We start from the raw sequence: 19,277 nt of genomic DNA on the forward strand, positions 1-19,277 counted from the left end.
AAATCACTATGAAAAAAGTCACTCTGCAAAGGTATAGTTGATTATCAAATGTGGAATGCACACACAGGAAACCATTTTCCAAAGCAACCTGGAAGTACGTCAATCAGCATTCAGTTAAAGTTTGGGGAAATGTGCTGGTGAAAAACCACTGCTAGTGCCAGGCTAAATGGTCACAAGTGCCATTGTCCAAAGCAGTAACAACATTATGAAAAACAGTGTTAAGGTTAAGGCAGAAGGGAAGAACAAAGTTAGCTTTCCTGCCATGAGAAAAGCCTGAAAGTTCAGCCATTAGGCATCCTGTTCAGGAGCAGTCACATTTGATAAACAGTCAGTCAGCTCTGCACTAGACAAAGCATAAACTGCCTCTTTTCCAGCAGGAATGTCACAGGACAAACTGGGACAAGTGGTTTTAGAGAAAAACAAGATTCACAAAATACAAGCATTATTAGTTCTGATGTTTGCAGAACAGCCGCCCCACAACACCAATAATAAAATGAAAACAAATGAACAAACAAACACCACCACCCACCCAAAAAAACCCACAATGAAAAAAAAAAACAAACCAAACAACCACAAACATCTTAGTTCTAGCTTTGAACCTTTTACCTATAATCTTATCTCCAGGATATCTTCAATAGTAATAGAAAATTTAAAAAGGGAAAAAAAAAATCATGGAAGGATAGAAAATAGTTCATTAACATGTTTCTATTGTGATGAAAAAAAAAGATTGCTGTCAAAATAGCATGTAATCTTAATTCAATACCTGTTGCTAGTCACCTCATTAAATTCCTACTTAATAGCTGATGATTGCTGTTTTCTATTTTATCAGATTCTATACACAACCATTTTTCATAGCACTCTCTCATCTAAAATGCTTTTACACTGCAGAGTCCAAAGGGGCTCTGTTGCTGTGGTAGGTGAAAAACACATTAGGCAGTCCACACTAACAGCTGGCTGATAATTTCATGTAAAAGTGAACAGATGAATATCCAAAAGGGAACTTTTGAACCCTTCAAGCACAAGCCTCTACAGCTACAAATGGTACCAAGCTACCAATTAACAGGTGCAACCAGTAGGGACTGGGTGCAAATTTCGATAACACCTGGACTACAGAAAACTAATGTATTCTGAATCTGCCAATTACTAAAGAGACAATGAGACAGACACACCATTTAAGAGGCTGATCACACACACATGGATTATTTAGACTAGGAAACTAGACCACCTAGAAGCCCAGAAAGGTGGTGGTGAACATCCCAGAAACAAACAGGGACAATCCTAGAAACATTCAGGGAAAAAAAAAATCTGTAGAGAAATCCTAGGGAATGCCCAAGGACCTTTGTCAATAACAGCCCTAACAAGTATCTCTGGGCAGATGCCCAACAGGAACTGACAAGATTTTCTGCCTGGCCTTTCCTTACCAGCAGTGATCTCTCTGCTGTGGACAGAAGTTGAGGTGGTATTGGGCAGTACAAAGAAACAAGCGTATGGAAGAGTAAAAGCCTGATGATCCTGGAATAAATCCCACTATCTAAATCCACTGGAGAATGTCAGTTTACTCTGTCTCACCTATGATAGAAAATACTGTTTAAAATGAGATAGCAACTGTTTATGGAATGCCAAGAAGGCCTTACTGGGGAGCCCTCCAGTGGTTATTTATGAATGTGTGTTTACTGCCCTGCAACTGATAACTGAGACAGCAGGGGTCTGCCAAGCCATCTGAGTCCTCACCTGTTTTCAGAGTGGGGGGAAGAAAGCAACTAAAACAACATCATATTTCTCTACCTCTTTTTTCCATTACAGACACTGCCAGTGAAGGTATCATATATGCTCCATACAAAGAGAAAATGCTTTTCTTTATGGTCCCTTACTTTGATCAGTAGAACTGTTTCTATACTCCTCACATCGATCAGACAATTGGCAACCATTGGATGATCTACTTCCAATGCTGTGAGAACTGATGGGAATTCTGGATGACAAACCGCTCTGAAGAAAATGAGAATAAACACCATTCATAAAGGCCACATCAGACTCTTTTACAAATAGTTCTTTTATTGTTGTTAAATTTTTGTCAAAGTAATAATAATTTGAAACATTAAGGTTATGCGATAAAAATCAAAACATAACTTACCTGTGCTTAACATCATAAACTTTATTCTGAAATTTATTTACAATTATTTGAGGTCTAATTCCACGTGGATAATATTTTGACATCAGCTGCTGAAGAGTTCTTTCATCACTATGATTATCACAGCAAAACGCCTGAACTAGGCTCTTTAAACAAGATTCAATAGCCAAAGTCAGTTCAGCATCTTTTGGATGAATGAAAGCACCTAAACAAACATAAGGGACATTTAGGAGCTACATTCTGTAACAAAACATACAGGACCTGCATTTTTAGCCCACAGGCTTTTGGCTTGGGTTTGTTTTTTTTTAAATCTAAAATAAACCTTTCTCCCAAAAAAGGGAAAAAAAAATAATTAAAAATTTAACTAAAAGATAGATCCATGACAATCTACCTCCTGAGAATACAGACACCCAATTTCCCTTCATATAAAGACCCTTATACATGTTCAGAGGCCAGCATTTGCTTCCCAAGAGCTTTTACAGGTCTTTAATACTAACTTTCATTTAGGTATCAATTCTATGGCAGCCCAGCAGGAGTATATCAAGGAAATGACTGGTTGCGAAAAATTTAATGCCTTAAGGGTGAAGACAGAAGAACAACTGTGCTGCAAGTTCAACAAACATGAAGATTTCCATTTTATCACCTGCCTTCAGTAGTAAATGTATTTGCACAGTCTTAGCCTGCACTGAATGCCAAGTACTTGCTCTTTACATTTACATCCTGAATACGCTGAAGCCATTACTATTATTCACAAACTGGAAACAGAAATCACTGTAGGAGCTGGTAAAAAATCTAATAAAAAGAGATTTTACAAGAAAATCTCAGTTGGTTCTGAGTTGCTCCATGAAGAACATCCCAATTTTGATAAGCCCACAAGCCAATAACTGGACATTTTGAATGGAAAACTGTCCAAGAGCTGGATAGTAGCAAAGAAAAAGCAGTTAAAGCACAGTAGCCTGATGTCTAGAGCATAGAGGAAGTCAGGGGAGTGCTTTGAAAGTTTACTTTTGTAACTATATAAAATGCCTTAACAAAAACAGATGGAAAATGGGATAAACCAGTAGATGTTAGCTAGCTCAAGTGATAACAAGGACAGAAGCAAAAGATAACCTACCAAAATAAAGCCTTTAGTCCAGGAAGCACAGAAGAAAGGTATGTCTGAAGCTCCTTAAAGAATAGTTTTTCTAAAAAGATCACTGTTTACATTAACAGCCATACAATGAATTCCATGGGGGAATTTGTCTTTTTTTAGCAGGCAGTCTTACCTAAAGGTCCAAGAGGTTTTTGTTTAAAATGCCCTTGCTTATAGGCTGTTTCAACTGCTTCAAGAAATGCTGGTACATGCGGGCCAAATCTTTTCAAGGTATTTGTTTTACTTTCTTTCATCTCTCTCAGTTGTTTCTGCTTGGCATCCAGGGCTTGTTTTGCATCACAGTCTTCTCTCCTAAGAGAGCAGACCTTTTTTCAGTGATAACATCTTATGAAGCCTTAATTTGTTTAAAATAAATTCTGATTTTTCAAGTACTGAAAGGACAGTATATCGAGACCTCAGTATCTCAATGTACAGCAAGCTACATACATATAATAATATTTTTATAATTTGAAGAAATAAGAGATAAAAAAATAAAGAAAATTACTACATTGCAACAGTTTAAGACCTTTTTTGTTTATAATTTACTTTATTTCTAAATACATGTGTTACTTTCACTGTCTTCTACTAAAGGTCTCCAACAGAACACAAAGTAACTTAGCTACAGTAATTGATTATAGACATCTGAACTAATACATCAAGTAAGTGCAATAAGCAAAAATGTTGCTCATTGATCTCTTAAAACTTTAAATTACAACACTGTCATAATCCCCTCTGATAATCATTGTTCAAGTTTAGGTTTTTCAAAGTCAAAGAGTGCTTTGTTTTTCTTTGCTCAGGTATGGACTAAATTGTTATTTGAAGCATTTGCTTAAAAGTCTTTATAAATTTGTCTTCAACTTTAGATGCAATAATCACCCCTAACTGTATCTATTTCTCTGTACTATGTTTCATGTCCTGTTAGATCACATCAGCATGTATTTGTGAATTAAACAACATGAAAAAATTTCAATGATACCCCCTGCCCATAGGTGGTAAGAGAATAAAGTCAAATGATGGAAGGAAGAAAGAAGTGCATTAAATTGACAGTATGGCCTTATAACAGGCTTCAAATGAGTAATACCTTTCACCTTTAATGACAAAACTCTTTATTTTTCAAAAGTTTCTAAATTAATTCATGCTGGGTCAAAGAAAAAAGTTTAAAGTTTAGCAAGTCCTAAGATAAACTGGGATGGTGTGGGAAATGAAGTCTTATACCTCAGGGAACACAGGTACCTAAGAGACAACCTGTTACACCTTGAAACAAAGGAAAACAAACACATTTTAGAAGTGTAACTTACTTAAGCTTCATATGTTCTTCTTTACATTTATATATACTCTGCTGGAACTGATCTATCTGTTGACCAATCATTATTTCTTCATCATGGAATGCCTTTAACTGCTCCCTTAAGCATGTAATTTTCCTTTGTCTTTCCGAATTTTCAGGCTCTGAAGCCTGATTAGCACTAGAAAAGATCACACTTCATTATTTTAAAAACACATATTGGCAATTTACAAGTGTCATGAACTTTGCATTATCATCTCCATCATACAAAACATTTATGCAAGAGAACATCAGTTATCTAAGATTCTGTGCATTTACAAGACTTACGAAGCATAAACACAAATTTTGTATTTTTAATTTGTAGTGACACATAGCTCTCCCCAGTTACATTCCTATTAGATTTACTTTAAGGCATATTTGTTTTCCAACACCATGGAAGCCAGACAATGTATATTATCACCAAGAAAAAAAAAAAAGCTTTTCTACCCCATTATCCAAAATCTTGGTATACAAAGCAGGATTATAAATATTTAACTCAACTGTCCTAAGGTTTAAATAAGTATTTTCTGTTACTGCAGATTCTTTCATTAATCAGAAGAGCTCACTCACTGCACAACTACATCTTAATAAATATACACCATAATCACTGTACCTGTCCTTACCTGCTTTTCAACTCTTCAATCCGTTTACCTAGCTGTTCATCGTCTTTTCCTAGGCGTTTTAACTCTGCTTTGGAACGATTATAAACCACCTATGAAGGAAGTAGGGTTCACTAGTTTAATAGAAGCAAGAAATAATTCCAAAAAGAACTACAGTTCTGAGTAAAGAAACACTGAACTGTATCAAAAGTAACAAAGGTAAAATCAAGCATGTGAAAAAGCATAACACAATTAACTTGAATTGTATTCATTAGGCTGGAGGTTAGGAGGAAGTTCTACACAGAGAGCGTAATTGCCCATTGGAATGGGCTGCCCAGGGAGGTGGTAGAGTCGCCATCACTGGAGGTGTTCAGGAGAAGACTTGATAGGGTGCTTGGTGCCATGGTTTAGTTGATTAGGTGGGTTGGATGATAGGTTGGACACGATGATTTGCAGGTCTCTTCCAACCTGGTTTATTCTATTTTATTCTATTTTTACCTAAGCTTAGCACTGTGTAAACCTGTGTAAATATTTAAAGCCCATGGCCCCCAAAAGAAAAATTATTCTGAAGTCAGACAAGAAACTACACCTATTTTGAACTGCACTATGGATTCAGAAAACCTATACAGAGATGGAGACGTACATGTGTATAGCATGGAAGACATTTAAATTGGTATGAGACTTTTAAAGTTTTTTGCCTACCTCAGCTTCATTGACTGCTTTTCTTTTCGCCTGCACATCAGCCTTCAATGAAATACACTGAGGATGCAGAGCTTGTGCTTCTTCACCTATTTTCATTAACTTCTCTTGAATTGCTTTGTATTTTCCTTCTGCCTCATTCACTTTTACCTTAGGTGCAAAAAGGGAATGACACAAAAGTAGTAGTGAAGCACAAATTTATTCAAAAGCTCTTAACGCTACAGAATAAGTATCTCTTTAAAAGACTCCATTTGACATGTCTCAATTGTTGGTTTGTTTGGGTTTTGGAGGGTAATAAATAAAATAAATTATAAACAAATAAAGTCACTGTTACTAGAGACATGCTAAACCAAAAATTAACAATTAAAAAATAATTCCCGAAGAAATTAGGAACACAAATGACTGAAATTGGTGAAGTAAACAGCAACCTTTTTTCCTAACTCACAGCTTACTCAAATACAGGACTCTATATACAATAAGGCCAAGATATGGAAAGTGAAACTGGTATGTGGACAATTTTCTTTCAACAACAGACAGACATATCCAGTCATAAACTAAGAACAATTCAATTGTAAAACAAAAATGTATCTTTTTAAAAATGTTTTTAAACACACAGTTAAAAATGAGTGACTATTCAAAAAGTTTGGAGAAGTAGTATAAAAAGACTATGAAGTTACAAATAATTATGTCTAGTGTTTCTTTGCAAAAGATGTACTTAATTCGCGAAACCTGAATGTCTGCAAAATTATTCTTCCTTGCTACATACAGAAGTCAAGTACCATCCAAAAAGCCTGCTAAATTTCAAGATGCTTGCTGTAATCAGACACTGATCTTCTCTACAAGCAATGATATCATCCACAGAATCCTACATGACACATTTCCAAAAGACACTCCAATCTTAAAGCCAGGCATCCAGGAAGTAATTGAAATTACTGTTCACAAATTCCTAGCCAAAATAATACAACCCCTATATGCAACCAAAGTATCATCAAGAAAACCACACACATATACCCCTTCTAAACACCAGGAAAAAAGAAAATAGAATAAAAAGTCCTCATTTTATTACCCAATTAAATGTGGAATGCAAATGTTACCTCTAAGTTCTAGTTGGCTGATAGGTGTATAAGAGGGAATGTTCTCAGCTGTTTCTGAAAAGCTAAGATAACCACAAGCTATTGAATTCAGTTTAAGTATTATTTTTATTCTTGAGTCAGAGACACACAACTGGTGACATAAGCTTTAAAACATACATACCTGGCATTCTTCAAGCTTCTGAACAAACTTCTCTGCATTTTCCTCTTCAGTTCTGATACCTTCTTTGATTGGCTGTATTTCTTTTTCCATCTCACCTACCTGAATAGAAGCATTTATAGAAGCATGTCAGGATGTCCACAGCAGTGAGACTAGGTTAAACTACATTTCATATGAGAAAACATATTTTAACAAGACATTTACCACTGCCCACGCCATTTTATGTTTCAAATCTTCCAGATGATTCCTCATGTCATTCACAAACCCAATGCTCTTGTAACGCTCCTTCTTCTCACAATACAGCTGCTGAAGTTCTTGAAGACGCTTAAAAGAAAAAATGAAATCAAAGAGGTCAAATTGTGAGTGCAAAATAATGTGAAATCTTGAAAAGATTTTTTATTTAATGTCACTGAGATCTAAACAAATCAAAACCATGTAGTTTAACTCCTATAGTCATTGCAGTGCCCCGGATCTGCACTAATAATTACTTTTACATACCTCTACTCCTTGTTCTATCTGTATACGTGTATTTTCTTTAGTTTTTATAATAGATGTATAATCCTCTTTCATTTGTTCCAGCTGCGTTGCCTTCATAAAAAACTGAAGAAACAAAAATATGCAGATATCAGATTCCTAAGTTTATCTAAGCAAACTCATCTCAATCTGCTGAGGGATACCCCCAAAGTAAAATAACTCCTGGTATTTTTCTGAATGAGAAACTATCTTAGCAGTGCCCTAATTTATTTTTTTTAATGAATGTCTTTAGAGAACAGAGACTTCTAAAAAAGTTGTGTTCGCAAGAGGATGACTGCTACAGTGAGAATGTGTTCTGAGTCTGGCTGGGATGGAGTTAAGTTTCTTCATAGCAACTGTTACGCTGCTATGTGTTTTAAATGTGACCAAAACATACTGATGTTTTAGCTGTCACCAAACAGTGTTTGCACAGTGTCTTGGCCTCCTCTGGTTCTCACCCAACCCTCCCAGTGAATACACCGGCAGGGTGTGCAACAGGTTGGGAAGGGATACAACCAGGCAGACGACCCCAACTAACCAAAGAGACATACCATCCCATAAAATATTGTCATGGTGTAACCCCAGTAGGAAGCCAAGTTCCACACAGCCACTTGCTCAATGCCTGCTGTGGGATGGGGAAAGAGAATTGGAAAGGTAAAAGTGAGAAAATTACTGTTGAGATAAAGGCAGTTTAACAGGCAACACAAGCAATGCAAAATAAGCAATTCATTTACTACTTCTCACTGGCAGGCAGGTGTTCAGCCATCTCCAGGAAAGCAGGAATACATCATATATAATGGGAAGACAAATGCCTGCCTGCCTTCCCTCAGCTTCTTATTGCTATCCATGACATCACACAGGAAGGAAAATCCCTTTGGTCAGCTAAGGTCAGCTGTTCCAGTTTCTCCTCCCAAATTCTTATATACCACCAGTCTACTTACTGGTGGGGTGAGAAGCAGAAAAGGCCTTTACTCTTTAAGTGCTGCTGAGTAGCAATGAAAATATCCCTCTAGTAACAACATTGTTTTTAGCACAGTCTGAAACATAGCCCCATACTAGCTACTATGAAGAAACACAACTCTTATGTCAGCCAAAATCGGCGCAGTCGTGCTTAGCAATAAAAAGGGAGATTGGGGGGGGGGGAAAGGGGGGGGGAGGGATTTACCCATCTTCTGTTCAGAAACTCACCAGGCATCCACCTACCCATGGGAGGCAGTGATTGATTGCCTTTGCATCTTGCTTTCTTTTGCTTTCTGTCTTTTTCTAGCTTTTTCTTCATTTTTTTAAACAATTATTTTCTCAACCCACAAATTTTCTTTTACTTCTCCAATTTCAAGCAGGGGGCAGCAGAGAAGGGAAGTGAGTGGCTGTGGAGTGCTTAGCTGCTTACCTGAGTTAACTCACAACTGGCCATTAAAATTAAGAATTCTGATTATTTTTTTTCTTTCCTCCAAATGTGACCTCTAGGATTTTAAAACAGTAATTTAATGCTTAATTGAAATGTTAAAGGATTTTTCTTACCTTGTACTTGTCACCTTCATTTTTAGACTGTAAAAAGTGCTTACTCATCTCTTGGGTTAAAACAGACACAGGATTATCTACCTGTAAAAATAATTTTTTTAAGTAAAAAAGTTTTCATAAAAACACATGTCCATGAAACTGAGCAAACCACCTCCCTGTTAAAATCCCAGCAATTCAGAACAACTAAGGAAGTGTTTCCAGAATAGAGAGAGAAAGGCAGTGTCTCTTTTTTTACCATTAACAAGATCATAATTTGAAATTTTGTCAAATGGCATTTAAATTTTCATTACTTAATTGATCAAAGCATTGTATTAAATGCAGTGGGTTGCCCCATATATGTTTATTTGAAAGGCTGAACATGTTGAACATTTTAAACTTCATGTGCACTACCTCATCTTTTCTTGATCACTTAAGCAGTAAAACCACACTCAAATTTCTGCATAACTGAACTGAAATAATGAATGAGCCAAAAAAAGAAAGCTTCAGGTATGAAATAAATATATGGATGCTAAGACTTCTGTTAACAGGACACATGGTGTTCAACAAGGCCAAGTGCAGACTCCAGCTTCTGGGAAGGAATAATCCCACACATCAGAACAAGTTAGGGGTTCACTGTGACCCTGTGTTTCAGACTCAAAAATGATTAACACTTTTTCTTCAATCCCCACAGTTCACCTGCTGGAATGCACGTTTGCAGAGAAAGACCTAGGAATGATGGTAGACAAGTTCACAAAGAGCCAGCAGTGTGCCCTTGTGGTCAAGAAGGCCAATGGTATTCTGGGGTGCATTAAGAGTGTGGCCAGCAGGTTGAAGGAGGTTCTTCCACCCCTCTGTTCTGCCCTGGTGAAGCTGCACCTGGAGGACTGTGTCCAGTTCTGGGCTTCCCAGTTCATGGGGGTCAGGAAATTACTAGAGACAGCCCAACACAGGGCCACAAGGATGATTAGGGGCCTGGAGCATCTCTCTTATGAGAGCAGGCAGATAGACCTGGTGCTTTTTAGCCTGAAAAAGACTGAGAAGAGACTGTCTCAACGCTGATCAATAGCTAAAGGGTGGAAGTCAGGATGATGAGGCTTGGCTCTTTTCAGTGGTGGCCAGTGACACGAAAAGAGGCAACAGCTACAAACCAGAACACGGGAGGTGTCATGTGAACTTAAGGAGAAACCACTTTCCTTTGAGGATAACAGACCACTGGAACAGGCTGCCTAGAGAGGCTGTGGATTCTCCTCCTCTGGAGACTTTCAAAACCCGCCTGGATGCATTCCTGTGCAACCTGATCTGGGCATACCTGCCTTAGCAGATCCTTTCCAACACTCAGCGTTCTGTGATTCTATGATTCATGGCTCATAGATGGTATCAAATACTTACCTGTCTGGAACAGAGTCTTATTCTACATTGTATGAGGTATAAAATTCAATTTTCTTTTGTCATTGCACTTGATCTTGAAAGACCACAAAGAGGTGAAGCTCTCTCAGGTAATGAAATGGAACTTTTGATTTGAAGAATTGTAACATTACATGATGACATCTTAAATTGCACAGAACTTAAGCATCTGTTTAATTACCTGTATATTAAAGTGATCCAGTATTCCTATGAGTTCTTCTTTCTTTGAGGAAATTAAGGTCCCTAAAGTTTTAAACAAAAAAAAGAAAAATACCAATAGGTCCAAAATAAAGAGATGTACAATGCCCTAGACTTTTGTTTGGTCTAGCAGTTCTTAGTAAATGCAGAATGTTAGATTAGTTTTGTAACACAGCTTTAGTTCTAAATGAGAAACATGGTTTGGTTGGGGTTTTTAATATTTCTGATCTATTTGCATTTGTACAGAACTATTAATTAAAGTCCCTCCTTGCCTCATAAGTCCTTGGTGACTGAAATTACATAAATCAGCAAATTCAACAAAAGCTCAAAAAGATTTAAAACTAAGTTCAGCCTCACCGCTTTTGATGTGCTAAAACATTCTTAGTTTGGACATCATCCTTGAAAGGTGAACCAGACGTAAGCAAAGGATGAGGATGATGTTTCTCATCAAGGCATTTAAAGCAATTACAAAATATTTTAAAAGCTAGTAAGAACAAAACAAGCTACAACCAACCAGATTTGCTCTTCAGTTTATAACTTCTGCTTCCATCAAGATTAATGTGCTGATTCACAATAATAGAGCTACCATACACTTCTGGTTTAAACGCATCTCTGCCTTGGTTTCGCAAGGTAATAGAAATATCTGCAGAACTAAAATAATACAAAAGACAATTAAAGTTAGTTCTAAATCTATTAAATAAATAGAAGACCATTCTAATTTTCCACAAAAAAAAAAATGTCACAACCAGTCATAGTACCAACCAGGACAAAATACATCTATGCTGTTTGAGCCAAAACAGCATGAGACAGGTCAGAAAGCTACCACACACTGGCCTGTTTCTTTAATCGGTGCTACAGATAAGTCATGAACCAAAGAAATAGCTGTGAGAGCAGATTTCTCTCACCTTCCCTTTCCAACTGAGTGCCTCCCATCTTTAGGCTGCAGAATAAAGTTCTTTATTCTCCTGTCCCCAGACTTGCTTCTGTAGAAACCAGTTGCTTAGCTTCTACAACCACCTCTAGCCAAAGTAATCTAAACATGTTATCCCCACTCCTGCACCAGACATGAATCCACCTCCTGCACATCTAATAATGCACCTGTATGTCAAGGCCTTTGTATTGTATATTCATTCATGTTATAAGAAAGAACCAGAATTAACCTCATTGCTCACAGAATAATGGTAACTAGTTTCCTATGATCTTTTTTCTTCTGCCTGCAGGATATTCAAGTACATAATAAGATACACAAGAGTGGGGCAATATTCAGGACATATCACTACGTTAGCTAGTTCAGAGGTAACAGTGTACTACTGGTAATTTACTGGTGGTATTTCTAATATGTTTTTTGATGGGGTTTTTTTGTCTAAATATGATCTCTTTGGTATTATCCTTTTATTCAAATTTGGTAGATCAAAGAAGAGAACAGGGAATATAAAGGTGAACAGAAAACTGATTGGATAACCTGAACTGTGATCACTGAACAAGATGTTCAACCTTAAAACTGAAAGAGTTTTACTTACGTCTCTCCGTTTTGCACAAACATTTTTAATGAGGAACCCCTATTAGTTGCAGTGGCTTTTCCACCAAGTCCAACAATAAGAGCAGTTAATACTGAACTTTTTCCACCTGCAACAGAAGCATTGAAGTTTTTTTAAAAAGAAGCTCTTGCAACTCTTTATCTGCTGACCCATACAAAATACCTTCATTTGATTGTTATATATTCAAGTACTTCAAGTCAAAATACTGTCTTATTGAACAAACAAAATAGCAATAACTTCAGAAAAATATCTGCCACTTCCAAAGTTCTCCCCCCTCCCAAAAAACTGACACAAACAAACAAAAAACCCACCACCAACAAAAAAACAAACCCAGACTGAGTCAAGTTCTGTTGCTTCTATTTAGCAACTTGTATTCAGCCTGATGTGCTACATCAGGAGGAAAGAATCTTCCCTTCCAAGCATAATTCAAAAGTCATATACATGGCAACAGAAAATCAAGCACGTATTACCAGGTACATAACTATCTGAAAGATTTTAAGCTCTCTTTCAAAAAGTATCACTACCTTCTACTGTAACGGCTGCTACATGACATATACTTGGATGGTTACAGTGCATTTAGTAATGAACATGAGTATCTTTAGTGTAAATATAAATTCATGTACAATTTAGCCTTGAAAGATTTATATTCACATTATCTTTTGAAAATCTTCAAATTTAACATCTAAATTTTTCACCACCTTTGACCTACTGGGATAGACCTGTGTGGTTCTCAAGTCTAAAAGTAAATCTGTCTTTGTTGATAAAAGCTGGCTAGCAATTATTTTTCAAATAAAATTTTAAAAAGAGTCTTCTAAATTATTAACAAAATTATCCTTTGTTAAAGAAATTATACAATTAATACTTACTTCCATTGTTTCCAACAACAAAATTGAGATTTGATCCAAACTGAAAAGGCCCCAACATTGAATGGCACATAAAGTTCTTCAGCTGGATACTTTCAATTATCCCAACTTCCCCTGCAGTCTAAGGGATTGGCAATTATAAGTGGTTTTATGTATGCACTTTAATAAGACATAGTTTATCTTTTTTTAAATAGGCGAATTAAAATGACAGCAAAAAAAATAGTATACCCATTTTCAAGTTTCTTTTCCATCAAAACATGCATTTCAAACACTGAATTTTATTTTTTGAGTCATTTGAAAGTGTAAGCTATGGAAAACAAACAAGTATGTGGTGCTTTTTAGTAAATAATTTGGGTTTAAACTATTTTCTCTACTAAACACTAAACCGAATACACCATGCTTCACAGAAAATTTGTCACCTTCTGTTGCCAAATTTGTTAGTATTCATTCTATAAAATCAGAATGGTTACATTACAATCAACTGTTATAACTACACAACCTAAAGAAACAAGATGAGAATGAACTCATGCAGAAGTCCTCACTATAGACATTACCTCTAGTTTCTTATATATTGGTTCCACTGAAATTTGCTTGCAAGATACTTATTTCAACATCAACCAAAGGCATAGAACGTTTTTTTATCAATTTTTTTTATTACCTGCACTCCCAACTTTTTAAACAACTTACCGACAGTGAGACAACACCACTATCAGCTGATGTCTGTGACTCTTCTTCATTAGACTCATCACTATGTTCATCTGTGTAGTCTTGTCTTTGCCTTTTATGGGATCTGGGCTTTGAAACGCTTTCTTCCTTTCTCTTACCCATGAGTACTGAAAAACAAAAGCAATGAAAGATTGTAAATTTCAAGTCTCCTAGCTGAAAATATACCTACAGATGAGAGCACAGACATATCAATCTCCTTGCTTTGCTAAAAAGAAATACTAAGTTCATAACAAATACTTTCTCAGAACTGAAATCTCTGTGAATTTCAGCCTAAGCTTAGTATGAAAAAGTTGTGTTAGAACAAAAGAAGCACAACTTCACTATTCTAACCAAGGTAAATTTGTTTATTAACAAAACCAAATCAACCTTGATTTTGTTTTCCGTGGTACATTAGATTTTGAGGTATTTGCTAGAAGTATTATTGGCTAGTACTGGAATCAAAGATTAAGCTGTAAAAAGTACATTTAAAAAAAAAAAGTTACAGCCATTCACAGCCCAGGAGGTTCCTCCAGTGCACTGATGAGAACTTCTTGATGCAAATAGTGGATAAACCAACTAGGAGAGAAGCACTGCTGGATCTCATACTCACTGACAAGCAGAGTCTGCTTAAGTAAAGGCTGAGGGCAGTCTTGGCTGCAGCAACCATGAGATGGTGGAGTTCAGGATCTCATGTGCTAGGAACAGAATACCAAGCAGAATCAAAACCCTGGACTTCAGCAGGGCCAACTTCAGTATTTTCAAGCAATTGTGAGGGGAAATCCCATGGGACAGGGAACTAGAAGGCAAACAGGCCCAAGATAGTTGGTTAACATTCAAGGACCACTGCTTCCAAGCTCAAGATCAGAGCATCCCCATTGGTAGGAAATCAACAAGGGGAGCCTGGAGACCTGCATGGTTAAACAGAGACCTGCTGGGAAAATTCTAGTGGAAGAAGAGAGTCTACAGATCATGGAAGGAGGCGCTGGCCAATGGAGAGAAATATAAGACCATTGTCAGAGAATGCAGGGAGGCAACCTTGGAATTAAACCTTGCAAGAGAGGTCAAGAACAGAAAGTGCTGCTGTAAATACATCGCAGACAAAACTAACAATAGTGGCAATGTAGGCCCACTGCTGAATGAGGTGGGTGCCCTGGTGACAGAGGACACAAAGGCAGCAGAGCTACTGAATGCCTTGTCTCTGCATATACTGCTGGAGACTGTCCTCAGGAGCCTCAGACCCCTGAGGCCACAAAGCAAGTCAGGATAGAAGAGGAGTTTGCATTGGTTGATGAGGACTGGGTTAGGGATCCCTTAAGCAATCTAGACATCCATAAATCCATAGGTCCTGATGGGATGCACACATGTACTGACAGAGCTGGCAGAAGTCATTGCTAGACCACTTTCCATCATCTTTGGTAAGTCATGGGGAACAGGAGAGTTGCCCGAGGACTGGAGCAAAGCAAATGTCACTCCAGACCTCAGAGGGTAAAGAGGATCCAGGTAACTATAGACTGGTCACCTTCATCTCCATCCTTGAGAAGGTGATGAAGCAACTTACCCTTGGTGCTGTCTCTAGGCATATCAAAGATAAGAATGTCACTGGGAGCAGTCAGTATGGTTTTACCAAGAGGAAGTCATGTTTAACCAATCTGATAGCCTTTTATGAGGTCACAACCACGTGGATAAATGATGGTAGTGGGGTAGATGTGGTTTACATTTATCTCAGGAAAGCATCTGACACCATCTCCCACAGCATTCTCACAACTAAACTGAGGAACTGTGGTCTGGATGACCAGATAGTGAAGTGGACTGTGAACTGGTTGAAGGAAAGAAGTCAAGAGAGTTGTGGCCAATGGGACAGAGTCCAGTTGGAAGTCTCTATCTAGTGTAGTCCCTCAGGGGTTGCTATTGGGATCAGTACTATTCAATATATTCATTGATGAGGGCCATTGTCAGCAAGTTCGATAACAACACAAACCTGGGAGGAGTGGCTGACACACCAAAAGGTTGTCATGCCATTCTGTAAGACCTGGGCTGTAGAGCTGGGGAGAGAAAATTGATGAAATACAACAAGGACAAGTGTAGGGTCTTGTATCTGGAAAAGAACATGCTCATGTACCAGTACAGGTTGGGGACTGACCTGCTGGTGAGCAGTGTAGGGGAAAGGGATGTGGGAGTTCTGATGGACAGAAGGACAACCATGAGCCAGTAACGTGCCCTTGTGGCCAAGGCCAATGGCATCCTGGGGTACATGAGAAGCAGTGTGGTTAGCAGGTCCAGAGAGGTACTCCTGCCCCTTTACTCTGCCCAGGTGAATCCACATCTGTTATATGGTGTCCACTTCTGGGCCCCTCAGTTCAAGACCTCAGGGAAGAGCTTGAAAGAATCTAGCAGAGAGTCACAAAGATGGTGAAGGGAGTAGAACATGTCCCTTACAAGAAAAGGCTGAGGGATATGGGTCTCTTTAGCGTGGAGACCTCTGTGCCTCTTATAAGGGTTATGTAGGACAGGGAGATGATTTGAAACAGCATGGCTTCACCAAGGGCAAGTCCTGCCTGACCAATCTAGTAGCCTTTTATGATGGCATGTGTGATAGTTTCACGCTGTGCCTTTAAAAAAAGATAGCTGCAAATTTCCGAGCAAATCTACAGCTGGGTGTAAAAAGGAAAACAAAGGATTGTTCTAAACGAATTTCATTGGTCAGATGAGATGTACTCTAGGAATATCTCACATTCTTTTCTCATTCCATTCTCTCAGCTGGCATGCATGTCTGCAAAGCTGGAAAGAGGACCCTTATCAGCTAACCTTGAGATAAGACCACAGACTTTCTAATGAAGCTTTTGAACTAACTGAAATTTCTCTAACATTTCTCCTTTTCTCTTTTCTTCTAATTAAGCAGAGGAAAAAGGGAAGGGAGAGGTTAAGGGGGAAGTGAGGCAGCGTCATCCTGCCCAAAGAGGATTTCTCTGTTGTTTTCTCTTTGTAAATACCTGTGTAATATTGTAAATACTGTATATTTGTACATATTACATTGCATTCCATTATTGCTTGTAAATACAGCTTTTCCATTTTGTTTCCCCAACTGAGTTCAGCCAAGTTTTTGTTAATGTGGGTGAGTGAAACCATCACACAATGACTGTATTAGTGGAGAGACAGGAATTTAATGGGTGGCCTGCTCAGTGGATAATTGTTTGGACGGTCATATCCAGAAGATGGTGGTCAATGGCTCTATGTCCAGATGGAGATCTGTGACAAGTGGTATCCCTCAAGAGCATGTACTGGGACCAGTGCTGTTTAGTATCTTCATCAACGACACAGTGTGATTGAACACACCCTCAGCAGGTTTGCAGATGACATCAAGCTGAGTGGTGCACTTGACATGTCAGAGGAACATGAAGCCATCCAGAGAGATTTGGAAGACCTTGAAAAGTAGGCCTGTGTGAACCCCGTGAGGTCCTGCACCTGGACAGGGCAATATCTGGTCTTAACACAGGCTGAGGGATAAAAGCATTGAGAGCACCCCTGTGCAGAACTTGAAGGTATTGGTGGATGAAAAGCTGGGCATGAGTTGGCAGTGTATGCCTGCAGACCAGGCCAACTGTATTGTGGGCTCCATCAAAAGCAGCATGGCCTGCAAATCAAGGGAGGTGTTCTCCACATCTACTCCAGTCTGTTGAGAGCCCACCTGGTGTACTGTGTCCAGCTCTTGAGTCTTCAGCACAAAAAGGACATGAACCCACTTAAGTGGGTCGAGAGAAAGGCCACAAAAAACTATCAGAGGGCTGGAACACTTCTCCTATGAAGACAGGCTGAGAGAGTTGGTGTTGCTTCGCATGGAGAATCCTCTGGGGAGACTTTATTGTAGTCTTTCAATACTTTAAATGGAGCCTACATGAAAGATGGGGACAGCCTTTTTAGCAGCCTTTAGGGTCCATTGCAACAGGACAGGGGACAATGGTTTTAAACTGAAAAAGGGGAGATTTAGACTAGATAAGAAAGAATTTTTACAATGAGGGTAGTGAAACACTGAAACAGATTTCCCAGAGAGGTGGCTGAAGCTCCATTCCTGCCAACTTTCAAGATCAGATTGGATGGAGGATATGAGCAACCTGATCTAATTAACCTGCTCACTGCAGGAGTTGTGACTAGGTGACCTTCTAAGGTCCCTTCCAACCCAAAACATTCTGTGATTCTCATCTGTTCACTTCCATTTTACATTACAGAGTTCAGTATCATATACATAGATGCCAAGGAGTAAATATAATACATGATTTCAGTTACATACCTTTGGTATGCTACTTTCGGTTTCCTACATTAACGTGTCTTTATGCTTGAACCACTCACACCAGGAAATAGTCACTTGTATGTTCTTGGCATTTATCCATCACCCAAATGTGAAGCCAAGTATTCATTCTCTCTAGAAAGAAGGGAAAACAAAAGATTTAGGTGTTGTAAAGTCTGAACTAAAGATCAGGGCTATGAGTTCCATCACCATGCCATCTGGAAATTCAGAAAAAGAGTGTAAGAGTGGAAAAGAGAATAAAGTAAGATGGAAGAAAATTCACTCATGCACTCTAAATATGAAGGCACACCAGAACTCTTGAAAAGCTAGAACTGCAAACTGTACTTAACTGGAACAGCAAGCATACTTTACTGAAGTAGCCTCAGAAGTTATGACAAATACCAGGGGATGCAATACCTAAACTGAATATAGAAAAGTCTGAAGGAAAGAGAAATTGACTGCAGCAACAAGGAATCCTAGAAAGACACCACAAGAAGCAAAGCTTTACAAGCCTAAGGAAAAAACTATCAACACACAAAAAAAACCCCCAACCCAAACAAACCAAAATCACCTATAGAAACCGATACATACATTTGAATTTTACCTTTAGTCTTGACATTTTTTGATGGAAAAATTTCTTTTTTTTTTACATCAACTGCTCCCAAAACACTTTCATCAAGACACCTCTAATGTTTCCTCATTGCATTTTTAATTGAAAAAAATATTTTTTTCAGTCTCAGTACCATCTACCATAACTTTAACAACAGTTTGGAAATTCATGACAAAGGAAAAGCAACTGATATATCTGAAGGCTGTTAAAATTCACAATCCTATATAAGGGCAAAACATGTCCTATTACCAAAAAAAATAAATAAAAAATTACAGGATCACTACAAGTAATTATGATGCATGAAATAAGAGCATGGAAGAAAAATGTAATCTCCAAATGTGCTGTATAAAACTATCAGGACTATTATATGTTATAATAGAAAAGTATTTACCCCGTTAACATTAAAGTATAGGAAAACAGAAGCTGCATCCACTGGAACCAACATGAACTGATGCCCATTCATAGAATCATAGAACTGTTGAAGTTGGAGGAGGCCTCTGAGATCATCACATCCACCTGCTCACCTAGAGCTCG

The 19,277-nt window shown here is 38.1% G+C and overlaps 1 protein-coding gene across 1 annotated transcript in view; it reads right to left on the bottom strand.

Annotated features, from left to right (window-relative positions):
• SMC6 (structural maintenance of chromosomes 6) overlaps window positions 1-19,277 on the bottom strand; it is a 35,086-nt gene that overhangs the window by 14,399 nt on the left and 1,410 nt on the right. Inside the window, exons 2-17 of the mRNA XM_054179880.1 lie at window positions 18,137-18,268; window positions 13,834-13,979; window positions 13,150-13,267; window positions 12,266-12,371; window positions 11,260-11,396; window positions 10,729-10,790; window positions 9,165-9,245; window positions 7,629-7,730; window positions 7,335-7,454; window positions 7,134-7,232; window positions 5,883-6,029; window positions 5,205-5,293; window positions 4,559-4,723; window positions 3,394-3,572; window positions 2,132-2,333; window positions 1,872-1,986 (exon numbers count right to left, since the gene is read on the bottom strand). Coding sequence (XP_054035855.1) covers window positions 1,872-1,986; window positions 2,132-2,333; window positions 3,394-3,572; window positions 4,559-4,723; window positions 5,205-5,293; window positions 5,883-6,029; window positions 7,134-7,232; window positions 7,335-7,454; window positions 7,629-7,730; window positions 9,165-9,245; window positions 10,729-10,790; window positions 11,260-11,396; window positions 12,266-12,371; window positions 13,150-13,267; window positions 13,834-13,974 — 1,863 coding nt within the window. The 5' untranslated portion in view covers window positions 13,975-13,979; window positions 18,137-18,268. The remainder of the gene's footprint in view (window positions 1-1,871; window positions 1,987-2,131; window positions 2,334-3,393; window positions 3,573-4,558; window positions 4,724-5,204; window positions 5,294-5,882; window positions 6,030-7,133; window positions 7,233-7,334; window positions 7,455-7,628; window positions 7,731-9,164; window positions 9,246-10,728; window positions 10,791-11,259; window positions 11,397-12,265; window positions 12,372-13,149; window positions 13,268-13,833; window positions 13,980-18,136; window positions 18,269-19,277) is intronic.

The sequence above is a fragment of the Dryobates pubescens genome, chromosome 3, assembly GCF_014839835.1.
Source record: "Dryobates pubescens isolate bDryPub1 chromosome 3, bDryPub1.pri, whole genome shotgun sequence".
Classification (NCBI taxonomy): Eukaryota; Metazoa; Chordata; class Aves; order Piciformes; family Picidae; genus Dryobates; species Dryobates pubescens.